The sequence below is a fragment of the Vulpes vulpes genome, chromosome 12, assembly GCF_048418805.1.
Source record: "Vulpes vulpes isolate BD-2025 chromosome 12, VulVul3, whole genome shotgun sequence".
In the NCBI taxonomy this organism is placed as follows: Eukaryota; Metazoa; Chordata; class Mammalia; order Carnivora; family Canidae; genus Vulpes; species Vulpes vulpes.
The window spans coordinates 148,102,115-148,124,738 of record NC_132791.1 but is presented as its reverse complement, the minus strand read 5'-3'; the positions used below and the strand labels follow the sequence as shown (position 1 = coordinate 148,124,738).

Here is a 22,624-nt window from a genome sequence, read left to right as displayed (position 1 = left end):
TATAATTTTCCCCCCAAAAGCTGTATGGAGTGTTAAGAAGGGATAGCCATAGAGAATCTTTTTTCTTTTTTTGCAACATATCAGTTACTAAAGTATGACTGTATTTTATTTATTTATTTTAAAGATTTTACCTATTCGTGAGAGACACAGAAAGAGAGGTAGAGACATAGGCAGAGAGAGAAGCAGGCTCCATGCAGGGAGCCCGATGTGGAACTCCCATCCCGTGACTCTCGGGTCAAGCCCTGAGCCGAAGGCAGACAGACGCTCAACTGCTGAGCCACCCAGCTGCCCCTATTTATTTTTTTAAAAGATTTTATTTATTTACTGAGAGAGCGAGAGAGCACAGAGAGAGGGAGAAGCAGACTCTTGCTTAGCAGGGAGTCCAGTGTCGGGCTTGATGCTAGATCATGACCTGAGCCAAAAGCAGATGCTCAGTCTAGGTTAAGCATCTGACTCTTGGTTTTGGCTTAGGTCATGATCTCAGGGTTAGGGGATCAGGCTCTACGCTCAGTGGGAGGTGATTTGAAGATTCTCTTCCTCTCCCTTTGCCTCTACCCTTGCTCTTGCACTCTCACCCCATTAAATAAGTAAATCTTAAAAGAAAAAAGAAAAGAAAGAGTGTCACCTGGGTGGTTCAGTTGGTTAAGCGTCTGCCTTTGGCTCAGGTCATAATCCTGGGGTCCTGGGATCTAGCCCTGCATAGGGCTCCTTGCTCAGTGGGGAATCTGCTTCTCCTTCTCCCTCTGTCCTTTTGCCTATGTTTTCTCTCTCTCTTTCTCTCTCTCTGTCTCTCTCACTCTCTATCTCAAATAAATAAATAGAATCTTAAAAAAATAAAAACTAAAAAGAAAAGAAATCTTAATTATACTGGTTTCTCTACTTATCCACTGCTATTTATAATGTTTCCTTTTATTCACCAAGAACATATAAAAGGAGGATTTTGTTCTGGAAAATTTTAGCCAAATTCTCTTTTCTTAGAATGTTTAAAATTTAAATGTAAAGGCAGTTAGAATGTATTGTTATCAAAGAAACTACTTGTTTTTTAAATTATAGCATAATTCTGGTTAGTTCAACAATTAATAAAATGGAATATTTAAGTGCTCTTAAGCCCATTTCCTTAAAAAAGAAGACAAAATTGAAACTCCAGGAATATACATTAGTGTGTTTTCTTTATATAATTCTGAATTTTATGTAAATGAATTTGTAGAATTAATCACTGTGGAAGGAATCCTTTTTGTCCTTCTCAGGTGAAGCTCCCATAGGTACTGTTGGGTTGTCCTTCTGGGTTGCTTTAAGGGCACTTTAGCAGTTTTAAAAACTTAAGTACTAATTTCATGGCCAGTGTCAGCTGGATTTATTGAAGTAGGTCAGACTCTGGATAGAAACTTGTTTCTCAAACCTAAAGAGAGTCATTATCCATTCTTCTATTTGTTCGAGAATGGTAGTAAATTCTTCCACATTGACCACAAGTCTAGAGCAATTTCAGAAAATCTAGATAGTTGGATTTTTTCAGGTATAGAAAATTATCCAAGATCTTCTCTGACTTTTATTATTCCAGTGGAACTAAACAAACAAAAACAAAATAAACAAAAAATAGAAATCAATTCCTCCTCCCACAAAAGAAGCCATAGACAGTGCTTGTATTCTTTAAAAGAGAAACACATCCCTATCCTATAAAATACACATGTAAAAATTGCACTTCATTGGGGATACATTTTCCCTTTTTAAAAAAATTATAGGTTATTTTTCCTCTCCTGTTCAGTTAACTAAGTTTTTAATGAAAGTATGTACATAGCAATATGTTTCTTTTGAATCTGCAAAATCATAGTCTCTTGTTCATAAGAACTAAAATTCTTAGTTGGGTAGCAATTACGAAATACTATAGTCATATGACAAAATAATGTGATACTGAAAATATAAGTATTACACAAAGTCAAAAATCAGTGAATGGGGGGGGGGGGGGTGGCGCCTGGGTGGCTTGGTCAGTTAAGCATCTGACTTTTGGCTCAGGTCATGATCTCAGTAACCTGAGATCAAGCCCCCTGTCAGGCTCTGTGCTCAGTGGAAGTCTGCTTTTCCTTTTTCCTCTCCTTCTACCTGTCCCACTCCCCCTGCCCTTGCTCTCTCTCTCTCTCTCTCAAAATTTTAAAAATCAGTCAACAAGGTGTTTTTAATTTACAAGGAAGGTTTCATGGAGAATTTGGAATTTGAGATTGTTGAAGGTTGGATATGAGTTGATGGAAGGGATGTAATAGAGAATAAGCAGCATGAACAGAGGTTTAGGAATTTCAGCCTCTGAGAATAATTGAAGTTGTTTTGGGCAAGAACCAATAAATGAACATTGTATTAGAATAGCATAGGGACACTTGGGTGGCTCAGCAGTTGAGCATCTCCCTTCAGGGCATGATACTGGAGTCCTGGGATCAAGTCCCACATCAGGCTCCTCATGGGGAGCCTGCTTCTCCCTCTGCCTGTGTCTCTGCCTCTCTTTCTGTGTCTCTCATGAATAAATTAAAAATCTTAAAAAAAAAGAATAGCATAATTTGGTCTTTCATCACAAATTGCTTACTTAATGTTGCACATATGGTAAGTGGAAAATCAGGGATTCAAAATTTCAAATCTTTTGAACTTAAAATCCTTGTTATAGCATGCCGATTGTATCAGTATTCTTCATCATTCACTGAGAATCAATCTACCAGGTGTCATTACATCTGAGAATACAAAAATGAACAAGATACAGTATTTTTTGAGAGGGACAGGTGTATGTGTATATGTGTGTCTATACTGTGGGTAATTGCTTGTGACAGTTACTCTCTGTATATACTTTGGAGATGTTAATCTGCTTTTCTCATGATTATCTCAACAGTGGGGATATCTCCTTGGGTGAAGATGCTTGCCACTAAAGAATATTGGTATAACATAGCCATTAAATGCAAAAAGCCCTACTTAGTGTAGTGTTACAAAGCTGGAGAAAATCTGGGTTGGATTTGAGTGAGTGTTAATATATCATTCTCCAATGTGGCATTAATTAATAGCTAATGGATTATTGAGTATATTTGACAGTATGTGATACTCAGTTGCTGATTTAAAACCTTGTGACTGTACTGTACATGTCTGGGCTTCTCACAATTTTATAGTTACCTGCTAGGTGAATAGTGGATATTTACTAAATGGAATTACCTCTATATCATCTAACATGACTTAAGGTTAATAACTTATTTAACCAAGTTGTACACAATATAAATTAGGTATTAAAAGCATGGATTACAGAGCGAGTTTGCCTGTGTTCAAGTCCAACTCTGCTGCTTGATGCTGGGTGAATTACCTCTTTTTTCAGCTCTAAAGTGAGGATAATAATAATACTTATTTCATTGCTGTATCTGGCACATAGGAGGTACTCTCAACTGTTAGTTATTAAAGCTCTATTATCCTGTATTAGCAGTTTTGAAATTTTTTTAAAAAGTTGTAAACTGACAGTCTTTATATCACTCATTTGACAGCAAAGCCTGACCTAACAAATGTCTTTGTAACATATAATCTGGTTTTGGTTCTATACTTGAACAGTTATTTATATTTAGTTTGCAAAAGCTCCTTGTAAAATATAGATACTGATTATTATTATTATTGTTTTATGATATTTACCAGACAGTATATGACTGTTTTTCTCATGAAGGAAAAATAAACTTGGATATTTTATAATTAGTATTATTAACTAATGTTAACAATAGCTTATATTTATTAAATGTTTACTGTGTGCAACATACTTTACTGGGTATTTTACATCATTATCTTATTTATTCCAATAGTCTTCTAGGTAGATCCTGTTTTTAATGTGCTGAGGCTTAAGGAGGTTCAGTAATTTGTCCAAGGTCACATAGTCATTCAGTGTACTAGTAGTGCTAGAATTCAGGCCTCATCTCTGCTATTTTGATAATGTCTGTGTTCTTTTCTTTAACCTGCACTGCCTTTCTATAATTTAGAAAATTTTCATAAGGAAATAAATGTTATTGATATATTAAAGTACATTGTTGTCTGGCTCTTTTTACCTTTCATCTTAGGTGCTGGAAAACCCCCTATGTTTGGTGATTATGAAGCTCAGAGACACTGGCAAGAAATTACTTTTAATTTACCGGTCAAACAATGGTATGGATCATTCTAACTTGATTTTATTGTTTATCATGTAATACAGATTATTTAAGATAATTTAAAAGGAAAATATTCATCTTCAGCATCCTCTTTTTCCTGTATACTGATATCTCTGATGTATTACCTTGCATATTGAGGGTCATCTTTGAAATTTTATACTCATGAATGTTACCTATGTACTCACCAGCTGGAATATAAGAACTTTGAGGATAGAACACTATATGCCTTAGAAGCTCGTCTGGACATAAACTGAAGAATCATCCTGAGTTAACAGTATTTTTTCTGGTGGTTTCACAAAGCTTTTTTTATTAGAAATGAATGAGATGTGAAAGAGCAGTAGCTTAGTGGTAAGGAATGTTGGTGTCAAGTCAGACCGCCTGAGTTTTTTTTTTTTTTTAATATTTTATTTATTTATTCATGACAGACACACAGAGAGAGGTAGAGGGAGAAGCAGGCTCCACGCAGGGAGCCGGACACGGGACTCAATCCTGGGTCTCCAGGATCACACCTGGACCGAAGGTGGCGCTAAACTGCTGAGCCCTCGGACTGCCCAGACTGCCTGAGTTCAGATCCTAGTTTACTAGCTGTGTGACCTTTGGTGAAATTATTTAATTTTCTCTGCCATGGTTGTTTTTTTTTTTTTTCTTTTTTAAAGATTTTTATTTATTTATTCATGACAGACACAGAGAGAGAGAGGCAGAGATGCAGGCAGAGGGAGAAGCAGGCTCCCTGCAGGGAAGCTGATGTGGGACTTGATCCTGGGTCTCCAGGATCACATCCTGGGTGGAAGGCGATGCTAAACCGCTGAGCCACCAGGGCTGCCCTCTGCCATGGTTTTATCAAACTTGTAGAGTACAAATGATAGAATACATATTTCACAGGATTATTGCGATAATTGAATAAAATGATACATGTAAAGCACTTAGAACAGCATCTGCAACAAAATGAGCTCTCAGGAAATGTTATGTGTGGTTATATCTTTACAGAAATTTGTGCCTGTGCCATTTTTAATGAACATATTCTGGTAACAATTATTTATTGATGTATTGGATGCCTAATAGATTATTAGAGACTGTATAAACTGTTTGCATTGTTCTGTTGATTGCTTTAGTCACTGCTTTTTATTTTCTGTATGTTGATAAATTATTCGAGTCATTAACACCCAAAAGAACCATTTCATGGGATTTTATTTGAGGAAATATATCTTTTTTTTCAACGTTAAAATACATTTATTGTTATTTTTAAATTGAAATATAATTGACATAAAATCCTGTTAGTTTCAGGTAAATATCATAGTGGTTTAATATTTTTATACTTTATGAAATGATCCCCATGATGAGTCTAGTCACCACCTGTCACCATACAAACTTATTATAGTATTGTTGACTATATTCCCTGTGCTGTACATTACATCCCCATGATTTACTTATTTTATAAGTAGTTTGTACCTCTTTATCCCCTTCACCTATTTTGTCCATCCCACAACCCCTTCTCACTCTGATAATCAGGTTTGTTTCCTGTCTGTATGAATCTATTATGTTCATTTGTTTTCTAGATTCCATATATAAGGAAAATAATACAGGATTTGTCTTTGTCTGACTTCTTTCACTTATAATATCCTCTAGGTCCATCGTGTTGTTGCAGATGACAAGAATTTGTTCTTTTTTGTAGCTGAATAATATTCCACTGTGGATATTTAGTTGGCCCCCCTTTCTTTAATTTTAATTTTATTTTATTTACGTATTTTTTAAAAAATATTTATTTATTTATTTATTTATTCATTCATTCATTCATTCATTCATTCATGAGACACACAGGCAGAGGGAGAAGCAGGCTCCCTGCAGGAGCCCGATGCGGGACTTGATGCTGGAACTCCAGTATCATTAAGGCAGATGCTCAACTGCTGAGCCACCCAGGCGTCCCAACCCCCCACTTTTTAAAGCTTATTTAAGTGACCCTAATATCCAACATGGGGCTTGAACTTACAACCCTGAAACCAAGAGTTGGATCCTCTACCAACTAAGCCAGCGAGGTGTCCCTATTTGTTGACCCTTAAAGAACACAGGTTTGAACAAACTGCAGAGATCCACTTACATGCGAATTTTAAAAATAAATATAGTACAGTACTATCAGTGTATTTGATTTTATGATTTTTTTAAGATTATGTATTTATTAGAGACACACAGAGAGAGAGACAGACGGAGGGAGAAGTGAGCTCCATGCTGGGAGCCTGACGTGGGTCTTGATACTGGATCTCCAGGATCACACCCTGGGCTGAAGGCAGCACCAAACTGCTAAGCCACCCGGGCTGCCCAGATTTTATGATTTTAATAGCATTTTCTTTTCGTTATCTTACCTTATTGTAAGAATGTAGTATATAATACATAGAACATACAAAACATGTGTTAACTGTGTTATTGGTAAGGCTTCCAGTCAATGGCTATTAATAGTTAAGTTTTGAGGAGTCAGAAGTTCTATTTGATTTTCAAATGTAACAGGGGTCAAGGCTCCTAACCTCTATATTGTTCAAGAGTTAACTAGTATACCATATCTTCTTTATCCATTGATCTAGCAATGGATACTTAGGTTGGTGCCTTATCTTGGTTATTGTAAATAATGCTATAAGGAACATAGGGATGCATATATCTCTTCAAATTGGTGTTTCTATTTTCTTTGGATAAATATCTAGAAGTAGAATTGCTGGATTGTATGCTGGTTTTATTTTTAATATTTTGAGGAACCTTTGTGCTGTTTCCCATAGTAGCTGTATCAGGTTATATCCCAGCAGTTCATGGATTCCCTTTTCTCCACATCCTCACCAATACTTGTTTCTTGTCTTTTTGCCAGTCTGACCAGTGTAATGAGATGATACCTCATTGTGGTTTTGGTTTGCATTTTTTTGATTATTAGTGATGTTGAGCATCTTTTCATGTGCCTGTTAGCCATTTGTATGTCTTTGGAGAAATGGCAATTCAGGTCATCTGCCCATTTTTTATTTGGGCTGTTTGTTTTTTGGTACAAGATATGTAAGTACTCTATATATTTTGGATATTAACTCCTTATTGGGTATATGATTTGCAAACATATTCTTCCATTCAGGAGGTTGCTTTTTTATTTTGTTGTTGATTTCCCTCACTGTGGAAAAGCTTTTTAGTTTGAAGTAATCCTGTATGTTTATTTTAGCTTTTGTTACCCTTGTCTTAGGAGACTGGTCCAAAAATATAGTGCTAAGACTGATATCAAAGAACTTACTGCTTATGTTTTCTTCTAATAGTTTTGTGGTTTCAGATCTTAAATTCAAGTTTTTAATAAATTTTGAATTTATTTTTGTATGTGGTATAGGATAGTGGTCCAGTTTCATTCTTTTGCATATAGCTGTCCAGTTTTCCCAACACCATTTGTTGAAGAGATTGTCATTTCCACATTGTATGTTTTTGCATCCATTGTCATAGATTAATTGACCATATATCCACATGTTTATTTCTGGCTCTCTATTCTGTTCCATTGATCTCTGTGTCTGTTTCATGCTAATGCCATACTGTTTTGATTACTATAGCTTTGATAGTTTGAAATCAGGGAGTGTATGATACCTCCAGCCTTGTTCTTTCTCAAGATTGCTTTGGCTATAATGGGGTCTTTTGTGGTTCCATAAACATTTTAGGATTCTTTGTTCTTGGTTACTACTTTTATATAATTCATTTATGAGAGAGTTTCATGCACAAATAGGTTGGTAGGCAGTATCATAGCATTTAAAATAGAGATCAGCTAAATATTTATCATTATTTATTAATAGTATTATAGTACTATTATTGTACTATTTTGAGCATGTTTCATGTCCTCATACAATGATTTAACTGGTGAGTATTATTGTTCTAATTATTAGTACATTCTTAATGTGTTTTTTCTTGCTTGATTGATAGAATAAGGTAATATTTGCTGAGGGAAACCAGCTTGTTGCTTTTGAGTTTTGTAATTCTTTTTATACCTTCGAAAAAATTACATGGATAAAATAATTATATTTTTGGCTATTCTCTGGTAAGTACTTCTCAACAAAGATTTTGATAAAAAATAATTGTGATATTTAGTATTGAAAGATTAGAGAAAAGTGATAAATTGAAGCATTTGGCTTAATGTTAGGTAGGGAAAACATTGATTCTAGGAGTGAGAATATAGTCTGAATTCAGTATGGAGGGTGGGTTATTCTATTACTAATCTATCTCATTTTTCAATTTCTGTATCAGTTGTCTCCTACGTTGGCCCAGAAAATCAAGAGTTGACTATCTGTATACCTTTTCATTCTTTTTCTTTGTTAAAAACCAGAAATGTTTTTAATGGTGTGCCAGAATGTTTAAATGGGTGCCTGAGTGGCTCAGTCATTTAAGCATCTGCCTTTGGCTCAGGTCACGATCCCGGGGTCCTGGGATAGAGTCCTACATCGGGTTCCCTGCTCAGCAAGGAGTCTACTTCTTTTCCCTCTACCCCTTCCTCATTCTCATGCACTTTCTCAAATAAATAAAATCTTAAAAAAAAAAAAACCCAACAGGGACACCTGAGTGGCTCAGCGGTTGAGCATCTGCCTTTGGCTCAGGACCTGATCCTGGAGTTCCAGGATCGAGTCCCGCATCAGGCTCCTGCATGGAGTCTGCTTCTCCTCCCTCTGCCTGTGTCTCTGCCTCTCTCTGTGTCTCTCATGAATAAATAAACAAAATCTTAAAAAACAAACAAACAAACAAAAAAAAACAACAAACAGAAATGTATACCTCAGATATAATTATGTGATTTGGTTTTAACTAGGGTCTGTGAGACTTAAATATTATGAAATGTCTAAAAGTAAACTTGGTAAATTTTATAGTGTTGAAATCTTTTTTTTTTTTTTTAAAGATTTTATTTATGTATTCATGAGAGACACAGAGAATGAGAGAGGCAGAGACACAGGCAGAGGGACAAGCAGGCTCCATGCAGGGAGCCCAATGCGGGACTCGATCCCGGAACTCGATCCTGGAACTCTGGGATCACACCCAGAACTGAAGGCAGGCGCCAAACCGCTGAGCCACCCAGGCATCCCTAGGGTTGAAATCTTTATTAAGCAATGTGTAGCATGAGAATCCTGAATGGTAGGCTCAGAAACAGAGACATATGGTATAAAGAAGTATGATTTATCATTAGTTGGTCATGTAATACTTCACAAAGTTCATAAGAAATCTAAGAAATACAATTTAGTATAATAAATGTCAGAAATTTTCTCTTTATGAGTGGATAGACTAGAAAAACCAAAAATGTACACCTGGCAATTCTAAGAGAAACTGATCTGTTTCAATTCATGTTTGAATTCTGTGATTTCTTATTTTCTAAGAGTGAAGTCTTTCTCTTTTTACTTAGAGAGTTAGCTATAGTGTAATTAGTCAAAACTCATTCAAGTGACATGGTTGTTTAAAATATGATATCAGGATTGGTCATGTTCACTTTAAAAGTGTTAGCTTTGATAATAATTCTAAAATAAAAGAAAACATTATTTATTCCTTGTGTATTATTGTAATAGAGGAAAAGAGAACTTATTTCTTTAATTTTATGATGAATTTTATGATGAAAATTCCTTATGTGTGGAATCAGGAGCCCTTTTGGCATCAAGTAAGAAAACTTGAGTAATAGTAGCTTACACAATAATTCAGTTATCTCAAGAGGTAGGTCGTAATGCTGGTAAAGTGGCTCAGTAATAGCAATCAAGGACTCAGGCTTTTTCCATTCCTTCCTCTGCCATTCTTTCTTCTTGGCATATTGGCTTTTCTTCCTGAGTGTTTTCTTTTCTTTCTTTTTTTTTTTTTTTTAAAGATTTAATTTATTTAGTCATGAGAGACACAGAGAGAGAGGCAGAGACACAGGCAGAGTGAGAAGCAGGCTCATGCAGGGAGCCTGATGTGGGCCTTGATCCAGGACTCCAGGATCACACCCTGGGCCAAAGGCAGATGCTCAGCTGCTGAGCCACCCCACTCAGGCTTCCCCTGAGTGTTTTCATTCCATGGTCAGTAGATGACTGCTCAGGCTACGAGCATTGTAACTTTATACAACCACGTTCAAGGCAGTAATAATAGAATACCTTCTTTTTACCTTTTTGTCAAGGAGCAAAATGTTTCCCACCTTTAAAGCAATCATTAAAAAGAAATGGTTGGCTTAGTGCAGGCATGGTTTTTATACCTAGGGCTAGGGGAAGAGTCAGCTTATGCTCAGCTTGTTGCTTTGTAAATGAAATCAGGGATGCCTGCGTGGCTCAGCGGTTGAGCACCTGCCTTTGGCTTGGGGCGTGAACCCACTGTCCCTGGATTGAGCCCGCCTCTCTGTGTCTCTCATGAATAAATAAATAAAATCTTTAAAAAAAAGTTTTATAAATCAAGATAATTGGTCGGCATGGCTGTTTATTTCAGCATTGTTTATAATAATGAGAAATCTGAAACACTAAAATATCTTAGTAGGGGAATGATTAAATAAAGTAAGTTTTCTCTATGCACATGTTATTTCTAGGTAGAATCTTAGAAGTGGAATCTCTGAAGTAGCTGTAATGGATACTAATACCAGAATATCTTCTTTCTACATGTATTTATCAATGCTTTATATATATATATATATATATATATATATATATATATATATATATCAGTGTATATAACAATTTATCTTTTAAAACCAGACTCTTAAAATTTCCATTTCCTTGAGTATTGTGACATTGAACATCTTGTAATATATTTCCTGATCAACATATTTCTTTTCAAATTTGCATATTCATATCTTTTTTTCTATGTTTTTGTGTGTTTCTGAACTTTTTAATAATAATTTGTATGGGGGGATCCCTGGGTGGCTCAGCGCCTGCCTTTGGCCCAGGGCGTGATCGTGGAATACCAGGATCGAGTCCCACATCAGGCTCCCTTCATGGAGCCTGCCTGCTTCTCCCTCTGCCTGTGTCTCTGCCTCTTCTCTCTCTCTGTCTCTCATGAATGAATAAATAAAAATCTAAAAAAATAATATTTTGTATGATTTTTAAAAAAGGATTTTATTTATTTACTCATGAGAGATAGAGGCAGAGACATAGGCAGAGAGAGAAGCAGGCTCATCACAGGGAGTCTGATGCGAGACTTGATCCTTGCACCCCGGTATCACACCTTGAGCTGAAGGCAGATGCTCAACCGCTGAGCCACCCAGGCATCCCAATTTGTATGATTTATTTGATTTTATTATTTCTCTTTAATTTGTATGATTTATAAATAAAGTAACAGTTGTCCCCCATTACTCATGGGGCATAAGTTCCAATACCCCCAGTGGATGCCTGAAGCTGCAAATAACACCAAACCCTGTAGGCTATGTTTTTTCCTATATATTCATACCAGTGATAAAGTTTAATTCATACATTAGCAGAGTAAAAGATTAATAACTATAATAATAAAATAGAACAACTGTAACAATGTATTGTAATAAGAGTTACATGAATGTGTCTCTCTCAAAATATCTTATTGGACTGTACTTACCCTCTTGTGATGATGTGAGATGACAGAATGTCTATGTGAAGAGATGAAGTGAGGTGAATGATATGGGCATTGTGATGCAGCATTAAGCTACTACTGTTAACCTCCTGAGGATATGTTAGGAGGACAATGTGCTTGCAGACTGCATTTGACCACTGGTAACTGAAATCAAGAGAGTAAACTGGGATAAGGGAAGACTACTATATATTAATTTTCTATGCTGTGTTAACAAATGATCACAGATAGTAATTACGTAAACATACACTTTTTTTAATAAGATTTTATTTACTTATTCATGGGAGACACACACACACACACACAGAGGCAGAGACACAAGCAGAGGGAGAAGCAGGCTCCATGCAGGGAGCCTGACATGGGCCTCGATCCTGGGTATCTAGGATCACGCCCTGGGCCGAGGGCAGGCGCTAAACCACCACTGAGGGATCACCTAAACCACCACCCAGGGATCACCTAAACATACATTTTTAATCACATGGGTGTTTTTAGGTCAAAAGTCGAGGCATGGGTCGGCTTGATATTCTGCTCAGAGCCTCAGGCTACATGCAATCCAGCTGTTAGCTGGGGCTGTAGTCTTCTCAGAGGTTCAGCTGCGGAAGCGACCATTTTCAAGGTTCCTCAGGCTGTTGGCAGAATTAATTTTCTTACATCTACAAGACTGAGGGCTTCAGTTTCTTTTTGGAAGCTTCTCAGCTCTTAGAATTTACTTGCAGTTTTTTGCCATGTGGCTTCTCCAATATGGTCACTTACTAAAACATGACAGCTTGCCTCTTCAAAGTCAGTCAAAGTCTCTCTAGGATACTTGCTAACAAGACAGAATCTTATATATACATAAAATATAAGCACAAGAGTGACATCTATCATCTTTCTCATATTCTGTTGGTTATAAGCAAGTCAGTCACCAGTCTTGCCCATGTTCAAGGGGAGGGAGTTGTATGTATTCAGGGGCACAGACAATAGGAGATGGGATTCATGGTGATGACCTTAAAGTCTGTCGGCTACAGCAGTATTTGACATTTTAATAATTTTCTTGTGTGTGTGTGTGTATATATGTGTATGTATAAATTAAATATCTTCTTCCTCTTTGTTCTTGTCTTCAAACTTATGTATTTTGTCATAAAAATTTTTACATTTTGATGTACAGAAGTTCTTTAAACTGTTGTTGAAATCCTTCTGTAAGTCTGAAACTATTTCACTTTAAAACGTGTATTTTTTTAGGGCAGCCCCGTGGCTCAGAGGTTTAGCGCCGCCTGCAGCCCAGGGCCTGATCCTGGAGACCCAGGATTGAGTCCCGCATTGGGCTCCCTGCATGGAGCCTGCTTTTCTCTCTCTGCCTGTGTCTCTGCCTCTCTCTCTCTCTCTCTCTCTCTCTGAATAAATAAATAAAATCTTAAAAAAATTTTATAAAACGTGTATTTTTTAAAAGCCGAAATACCCGTGATTATAGGTTGTATATTAGAAAAAATTTATCTTTGTTAATGATAACACTCTTGAATGTAATTTCATAATTCATATGGCAACCAAATTTTTTCTGACAAAGCATCTACTGAGATTATATGGAAATTCATTGGGAAAATACATTTCAACATATTAAAAGCATTTACACAACTTTTCAGATATATCCGAAATATATAAAGCAGGAGAATTAACTAGTTGCTTTGTTTCTACTGGTAGATTTTGCAGCTTTACTCGAAACATTTTAAAGCTACTTTTTCCATAAAGGTTGTTAGCTCTATCATTCTTCTTATTTCAACTAGTGACTTTACTGTAAGTATATATTTTTGCAGTGCTTCTTTTACTTCTCTCCAGAGGATCTCAAATTTAAAGTAAACAAAAAATAGCGTTGCCCAATAAGGAAAAGAAAACCAAATGCAATTTTATTGGTCAAAGTGGTTTTCCATTGCTAGATCCATTCTAGTAGTTTTGCAGCTAGTAAGCAGTTAGAACTACTATTCTGTACTTGTCAGGCAGTGATTTAACAGCTCTATGTATTTAACCCAATCCTACAACAACTCTGGGAGGTAGATGCAATAAGACTTTGTGCCAGTGTGTCTGGTAATAAGACGAATTTGGAAATAACACAATTGGTGCCTGTCTGCAGAGGGTACCAGAGAAGTCCAGTTTCCCAGAATCAAGATGTCAAAAGGGACTCCAAATAACCTGGAGATTGTTGAATTTACTGCTACTTGGCTTCAAGTTCCAGCCAGATATAGGATCTAGATGGTTCACATGGGTGTTGCTCCTGGAGTAGACAAGTACTACTAGATGGTACATACTGTAGTACCCTATGCTCAGGCTTCTTGGCTGTGTAGCATGCATTGGTCATTTTATTAATCCCCATCCCTTCTGTACAAACGTACATTTTATGTGACTAAGCAAAGCAGACCTTCTGAAGATGAACAATAGATTATTTAATGGAATTGAATGTTAATTTTTTAAAAAGATTTTATTTATTCATGAAAGACACAGAGAGGCAGAGAGGCAGAGGCACAGGCAGAGGGAGAAGCAGGCTCCATGAGGGGAGCCTGATGTGGGACTCGATCCCTGGAGCTTCATGCCCTGAGCTGAAGGCAGATACTCAACTGCTGAGCCACCCAGGCGTCCCCTGAATGTTAATTAATTAATTAATTAATTAATTAAATTTTTTTAAAAAAATTTTTTATTTATTTATGATAGTCACAGAGAGAGAGAGAGGGGCAGAGACATAGGCAGAGGGAGAAGCAGGCTCCATGCACCAGGAGCCTGATGTGGGATTCGATCCTGGGTCTCCAGGATCGCGCCCTGGGCCAAAGGCAGGCGCCAAACCGCTGCGCCACCCAGGGATCCCCCCTGAATGTTAATTTAAAAGAAAAAAATTATAATCCCAAATTAAGAGATTCTGACACTAAAACATTGTGACCCATGTTATACCTTGCATAACACTGATTATTTGTGGGTTATATAGTTTGGTCTCCATTACTGTAAATTATTCTTGGGACTGAGAAAATAAGTTGGATAGAAGAAGCTCCTTAGTTATAAAGGATATAATTAAGAAATCTGTTTATGTAAACTTAGTTTTCCTTTCTTCAGTCATAGTGATTGTATATAGTACCTTCATATTCTGGCTAACTTTAGGAGACAACTAATTTATGGATGTTAGACCTAGTTTTCATTTTCAGTTCACAAAATCTTGCATATAATAAGCTCTCATTATAAGTTGGTTGAATTGTTTTTATTTTTATTTTTTTATTATTTTTTTATAATAAATTTATTTTTTATTGGTGTTCAATTTACCAACATACAGAATAACACCCAGTGCTCATCCCGTCAAATGCCCCTCTCAGTACTCGTCACCCATTCACCCCCACCCCCCGCCCTCCTATTGTTTTTAAAGTCTTATTAAAAGTCTACCTGTTCTGGGGCACCTGGCTCTCTCAGTTGGTAGAGCATGCAATTTGACCTCAGGGTTGTGAGTTTGAGCCCCACGTTGTGTTGTGTATAGAAATTACTTAAAAATCTTTTTAAAAAGTCTACCTGTTCCATGAGGTATTTCTCTTTCCATAAATCAAATCTGTGTGCTCTTTGGCACTGATATTTTTACCTTTTTTTTTTTTTCAAGAGTTTATGTGTTTATTTTAGACAGAGAGCATGAGTGGGAGGAGGGGCAGAGGGAAAAGCAGACTCCCTGCCGAGCAGGTAGCCCAATGTGGGACTCCATCCCAGGACCCTGGGTTCATGACCTGAGCAGAAAGCAGACACTTAACTGACTGAGCCACCCAGCTGTCCTCTCCCACTTTTAAAAAGGTTTTTATTTATTTGACACAAGCAGGGGGAGTGACAGAGAGGGAGAGGGAGGAGCAGGCTCCCTGCTGAGCAGTGAGGCTGGATCCTAGGACTCCAGGATCATGACCTGAGCCAAAGGCAGATGCTTAACAGACTGAGCCACTCAGGCATGCCAGTATTTTTACTTTTTAAAATTGTGATTTTATATTGCTTCTCTAATTTGTTAGATAATCAGAAGTAAATTGTCTTTTTTGCTGTGAATTTTTTTGTTGTATATAATCATCAACTTACTCTATTAATAGAATGACAATAAGTTCTGGTTTGCTGGGGACAATCTTGGTTTACATTTCTTGTTATGGCTTAATTATTAATAACTTCCTCTTTCACTCTTTTACTCTCAAGAGTATCTTGGTTTAGACAATAAATTATTTACTTAACTCAAAAGCTTTTAATTGTGATTTCACGAACAATTTTAAGTGAAGGGGAATAGACAAAAGTTTAGATGAATTTTTTTTACCTTGGATAACATTTTTTCATTTTAATTAAATGAGATGTTAAAGTATAAATCTATTTCTTGAAAATTAATGGAATGTTACTGTCTTTTTTTTTTTTTTCCAGGTATTTTAACAGTAGTGATAACAATTTGCAGTATTGGGGATTGGATTATCCACCTCTTACAGCCTATCATAGTCTTTTATGTGCATATGTGTAAGTCTTTCTTCCTTTATTTTTTTATTTTTGAGAGAAAGAGCATACACAAGCAGGGAGGGGCAAAGGGAGAGAGAGAGACAGTCCTAAGAAGGCTCCAGGCTCAGCACAGAGCCCGATGCAGGGCTTGACCCCACAACCTTGAGATCATGACCTAAGCCTAAATCAAGATTGGTTGCCTAACTGGCTGAGCCACCCAGATGCCCCAGTTTTCTTCCTTAATGTAACTAAATATTTATGCCCTTAGCAGATTTAGTAAAGAAACATTGTGATCTGGCTTTGTTGAATAGGGGATAGATGTTTGTAGCTACTTTTACATTGTGGTTTATAAAGAACTATACCTTTGCAATTGGATTATAAATCAGTTACAATCCAATAGTTAACTATCAAAGTTTGAATGTTTCCATAATTTCTTTGGTTGACAGGCTAAAAGAAATGTAAAAATTTCCCATCCAAGTACTAACCAGACCCAACCCTGCTTATTAGCTTCTGAGATCAGATGCAATCAGCACATTCAGGGTAGAATGGCTGTAGACAAGAAACGTAAAAATCTATCTTTGTGTTGAAACTGAGATACTACTAATTATACATGGATTACTCACAAATATGTCATGGTTAGTTGTATATAGCAAAGCTTTTTTTTCTGGAATAGACCATTTATATTTTGTAAAAATTAGCTTCCTGGATTAAAAGTTAGTTGCTAAAGTTCATGATACTCAGATAAACTTTGCAGTATTCAGAATAATATAATATGGTTGAAAAGTTTTCTTTAACAATTATGTTTAGTTATATTCAAGGATTTATAATTAGCTGTTTATTATTGTCAACTGTTGTCCTTTAGTAGTAACCAAAGGATAAAATAAATGAATGAATGAGTGAATGAATGAATGAAATGTGACACATCAGATTGTTTTTATCCTGAAAGAATTGTAAACGTAGGGCTTTTCATGAATTGTTACATGGTTTTGTTGGAAGGTGAGTGAGGTAGACCCTGTGTTATAGCTTAAGGCACTTTCACATGATTAAATAAAGAGTAAAGCATAAAGCCTTGATTCTCTCACTTAATAAGAGAAATGGCCACTTCTTAAGATAGATTCATATGTTCTTAGATGTTATTATTGCTAAAAGTGATGAGTAATACTGTATATGTATATCTGCGTTGATTTTCAGGGCAAAATTCATAAATCCAGACTGGATTGAACTCCATTCATCACGTGGATATGAAAGTCAGGCACATAAGCTCTTCATGCGTACTACAGGTAAAAGAGCAATAGGCATTGATTTTCTAAATCAAATATTGATTTTTAAAATTTTGGACAAACTGATAAAAAGTTGTATTGTTCTTACTTTTAATATTGTATAACTGTAAGTATACATATAAACATATAATACGTGACCAAATGTATATATAAGTTAAAAAACAATAAAAAGGAATCATTGTAGGTACTTTACATTTATTATTATCTCAATTCTTTCAACACCCAAATACTATTATTATTCTTACTTTAATCTGAGGAAGCAGAAACACAGTTAAGTGATGCTAATAACTTATCTGAGGTCAGATAGCCATAAATTGAAGTTTTAGTTGCTTAGCTGTACTTTAATATCTTTTTCTCCAAGATTTATTTATTTATTTATTTGAGAAAGAACATGAGAATGTGAACAGTGGGAGGGGCGAAAGAAGAGGGAGAGGGAGAATCTCAAGCAGACTCATGCTGAGTGCTGAACCCAACGCGCGAGGGGGCTCAATCTCAGGACCTGAGATCATGTACCTGAGTGGAAATCAGAAGTCAGGCACTCAACGGACTAAGCCACTCTGCTGCTTTAATATCTTCATTCCAAATCTCTTTCACCTCTTTTAAAGTAAACCTTTTGGTTGTATTTTATACATTGTATTGCTGTACATTTTGGCTAAATTAGTTAATCCATTCAACAAATGTTTATTGAGCATTCTAAGAGCTTGAAAGTAGTAAGATTTGATTTTTTTTGAAAGCTTTTTTTTTTGTGTGTGTAAGTTTATTTAAGTAATCTCTACAGCCAATGTGGGCTTGAACTCACCACTACATAGATCAAGAATTGTGTGCTCCTCTGACTGACCCATCCAAGTGCCCCAGATGATGTTGATGTTGATGATGATGATGATTTCTTCTTCTTTTAAGATTTATTTATTTTAGAGTGAGTGTGAGCAGGGGGAGGGGCAGAGGGAGAGAGAATCTCAAGCAGGTTCCATGCTGAGTATGGAGCCTAAGTGAGGAGCCTGATGAGGGGCTTGATCTTACCATCCTGAGATCATGACTTGAGCAGAAATTAAGAGTCTGACTGAGCCCCCACATGCCCACCATCTGGATTTCTTTCTTTCTTTCTTTCTTTCTTTTTTTTTTTTTTTTTAAGATTTTTTATTTATTTATGTGAAACAAGAGAGAGAGGCAGAGACATAGGCAGAGGGAGAAGCAGGCTCCCCGCAGGGAGCTTGATGCAGGACTGGATCTCTGGGCCCTGGGATCACCCCTTGAATGGAAGGCAGATGCTCAACCACTGAGCCACCCAGGTGTCCCCCACCTAGATTCTTTAAAAGCTTAGCATGACTTAGACTTTAATGCTCCTTGCTGCCTTTTCCTTAATTAGTCTAAATTTATTTATTTATTTATTTATTTATTTATTTATTTATTTATTTTTAATTAGTCTAAATTTAGTCAGAGTTTGTTCTCTGTATCATTCATCCAGTCATGGAATCTCAGCTCCAATTGATTATCTTGACTATCTTTCCTTCTGCTGCCCCCCAAACCCTACCCAACAGTGCTTCAATCCTCTCTGAACTGCATGCTCACTGGAAGATTATTTAACTTCTGAACCAACACCTGTATATACAGGGAACTTACAATCTTTAGAAACACTCTGTTCTATTTTCAGAGAGCCCCAATCATTAAACATTTCCTTCTTTTTTTTTTTTTTTTAAGATTTATTTATTTATTTTGAGAAAGTGAGAGCGGGTGCACATGTACTGGTGTGAGTGGAGGGAGGGGTAGGGGGAAGGGGAGAGAGAATCCCAAGATCACTCCCTGCCGAGTATGGAACCTATATGAGGCTCACTCTCAGGACCCTGAGACCATGACTGGATTGGAAACCAAGACTTGGTCACCCAACCTTCTGGGCCTCCCAGACACCCCTAAACATTTCCTTCTTATGTTGAACCTCTACTCATCACTTTAGGTTCTGTTTCCTTGGGCTACATAGAACAAGTCTGATCCTTTGTATACCTAACACTCTACCGACATTTGAAGTCACCTCTTCTCCGGGTTAAGTACTCTTAGATACGTTAACTACTTCTTAGATGGTTAGCTTGTTGAATGTGATTATGGTTTGAGGCCTCTGGTTGTGCTCCTTTGAATATATTCCATTTTTTTCAGTGTCATCTTAAATGTGGCATTTAGAGCTAAAAATAGATTGCATGCATCTAAAACTGACAGTTTACTGTTGCTTATCTTACTCTGGACACTACATTTAGTGTGGTACAAGAAAAAAAAAATAGGTTCTTTGGATAGCTATGTTGTACTGTTGAAGAACTTACTGTATTTGTTTTTCTTTGTTCTAGAGGTACTGAACATTCCAAATTAGTAAAAGTTTATGCAGTTTTTATGAATATTAACATTTAGAAGGATTCTTGTATAATTTGCCACATTTGAGGTATACTTCACACCAGAAAATTTAGAGTATACAGATACTGGGGGAAAAATGTGTATTCCTTTGAGTATTCTTAATTTTTAAGTCTCAGAGCAAAGATGGAATTAATTTTGGATATACCTAATTGATTTAATTTGTGAATTTGTTAGAGAAAATTAAGAGACTCTTATTAATCATAATTGTAGCACCATAGCAGTTGAAATCAGGCACAGGTGAAGGGAATGAATGGAAGGGGCTAGACATGTAAAGGCATTGTCCAGAGTGGGTGAGAGCCTTCTGTTAACAGAATTCCCACTTGAGGTTAGAGTGGGGGGAAGGACGGCACTGAATAGGTTATTATGAATCCCAATGGACTCATGTTTGAAATGACTTATTTGTTTTTTTTTCAGTATTCATTGCTGATTTGCTGATTTATATACCTGCAGTGGTTTTATACTGTTGTTGTTTAAAAGAAATCTCAACCAAGAAAAAGGTAAGTTTTAAAGCAACTTGAAATTTCATCTCTGAAATGGTTGATTTGCTTAACTATTATTTTTTTTTCCTTTTTTTTTTTTTTTTTATTTATTTATGATAGTCAAAGAGAGAGAGAGAGAGAGGCAGAGACACAGGCAGAGGGAGAAGCAGGCTCCATGCACCGGGAGCCCGATGTGGGATTCGATCCCGGGTCTCCAGGATCGCGCCCTGGGCCAAAGGCAGGCGCCAAACCGCTGCGCCACCCAGGGATCCCTGATTTGCTTAACTATTAAAGTATAGAGCTTACAGAAGCCATGCTTTGGGCAATAGGCAATTGTAGAACAGTGATTCTTTTATCAATTACCTTTCATTTAGAAAACATCAATTTACCTTAGACTAATAATTTTAATGTTCAATTCTAGTAATAAGATGCTCTGAATTTGAGAAGTTCTGTATTGCTGAATTGCACAGCATGCTAATTATGACTTTACTGGTAAAACTGAATTTTGAATTGGCTTGTGAGGATAACTAAACTGGAAAGCATTTTGAAAAGTCACTGACTATTCTCTTATTCCTATTAAACAGATATCCTTTTGGGTCATTTTATACAGGTTAATCAGTAAATTAGTTTACTTGATTTGTATGTCTAAGAGTGCTTTTTCTGACAAATACCCTTTAGTGATTTTTTTTCCATTTTACGGAGGTATCATATCACTTCCATGAAAACTTTAGTATTTAGAGAACTGTTTTATAAAAAGGAATATTTTTATAAATAGGAGGTGAATGGGGAACATTTGCTGTGTTAAATCAGACAGCAATTTTACCTTGTTTGATTTGAGTAACATTACTTTCTTATTTCACAATATTTTTCTTTACAGATTGCTAATGCTTTATGCATATTGCTGTATCCAGGCCTTATTCTTATCGACTATGGACATTTTCAGTATCCTTTACTAATTCAGAAATGAAGTCAGATGCATATTTTGAAATCTAGGCTCAATGTGTATAATGTCATCCACTAACGTCCTGTTTGAGAGGGTACTTGCTTACATAAACTATTTTTCACAACAATGTAAAGGAATCTTTTCACTAGGCTTTTACTTGAAGGGTAACGTACAGATTTATTGAAAGTAGACTTGCTCTTCTTTGCTCTTTGGCTTGGCAACAAAATGTTGGTCACTGATTAGCTCTTTGGAAGAGTTAGAAAAAGAGTATGGTTGCTAAGTATGGTTGTGCTTTCCTCATTCTAAAGAGGTATCACATATCTTCTATCTTTTGTAAACGTTATACAGCACTGACAAAAGGAAAAGAGTCTTAAAGTTTTTCGAGTGTTAAAGCAAGACGTTTCTCTTACAGATAGTGGTAAATGCAAGCTTTGGGGAACTTAAAATCGAGTATTTAGAATCTATGTGGATTTTATGTGTGTAATTTTTTGAAATGTAAAATAAGGAACATTCAGACAGATCTTAAAGGAAAGTTGATAAATCTGGACATGGCTCTCCAGTGTGTCTTTGGATGTATTAATTAACTGTTACTGTCTGTTCCTAGCTGTCCCAAAGGAAAAAAGACATAGTCCACAGCAACATGATTAATGAATAGCTTTTTCTTTTCTTTTCTTTTCTTTTTAAGATTTTATTTATTTATTTATTTATTTATTCATTCATTCATTCATTCATTCATTCATTCATTCATTCATTCATGAGAGACAGAGAGAGAGAGAGAGAGGCAGAGACACAGGCAGAGGGAGAAGCAGGCTTCATGCAGAGAGCCCAACGTGGGACTCGATCCTGGGTCTCCAGGATCAGGCCCTGGGCTGAAGGTGGCGCTAAACCGCCAAGCCACTCGAGCTGCCCTAGCTTCTCCTTTTGAAGCCAATCTGTTTTAGTTATAACAAATTTAATATGTGTATTTATCAAAGGACTTGGAAAAGATTTAAATCAGAGTCCTTCTTTGGTCCACTTTCCTAGTTGACTTGTTTGCTTTGCATTTTGGGATCGTGGCCATCTGATACTCTGATAATATCCAAAACACTGATAAGAAAAAAGCTGTTTACACGATTTTTAAAACGATATTTACTTTGAAATGTAATACTCATATAGAAAAGTGCACAACATATAAACGTGTAGCTCAGTGTATTGACAAACTATTGGTGTGTCAAAAAATTGAACATTGCCTATATTCACTTGTACAACTCCCAAGTACTTTTCTCTCCTCCTTCCCCAAAGATAGCCACATACTAACTGCTAATCCTATAGTTTAGTTTTCTCCCTTTGCTGGACTTTATATAAAAGAGAAAACACAGGGATGCCTGGGTGGCTCAATGATGGAGTGTCTGCCTTTGACTC

General features: G+C 36.3%; 1 protein-coding gene across 4 annotated transcripts in view; it reads left to right on the top strand.

Moving 5' to 3' along the window:
• The window catches only part of ALG6 (ALG6 alpha-1,3-glucosyltransferase), a 68,294-nt gene that overhangs the window by 19,861 nt on the left and 25,809 nt on the right, over nt 1–22,624 (top strand). For all 4 annotated transcript variants that reach the window (XM_072730726.1, XM_072730727.1, XM_072730728.1 and 1 more), the window contains 5 exons: nt 4,059–4,143; nt 16,056–16,145; nt 17,316–17,404; nt 20,216–20,298; nt 21,158–21,222. In XM_072730726.1, the coding sequence (XP_072586827.1) occupies nt 4,059–4,143; nt 16,056–16,145; nt 17,316–17,404; nt 20,216–20,298; nt 21,158–21,222 (412 nt within the window). The remainder of the gene's footprint in view (nt 1–4,058; nt 4,144–16,055; nt 16,146–17,315; nt 17,405–20,215; nt 20,299–21,157; nt 21,223–22,624) is intronic.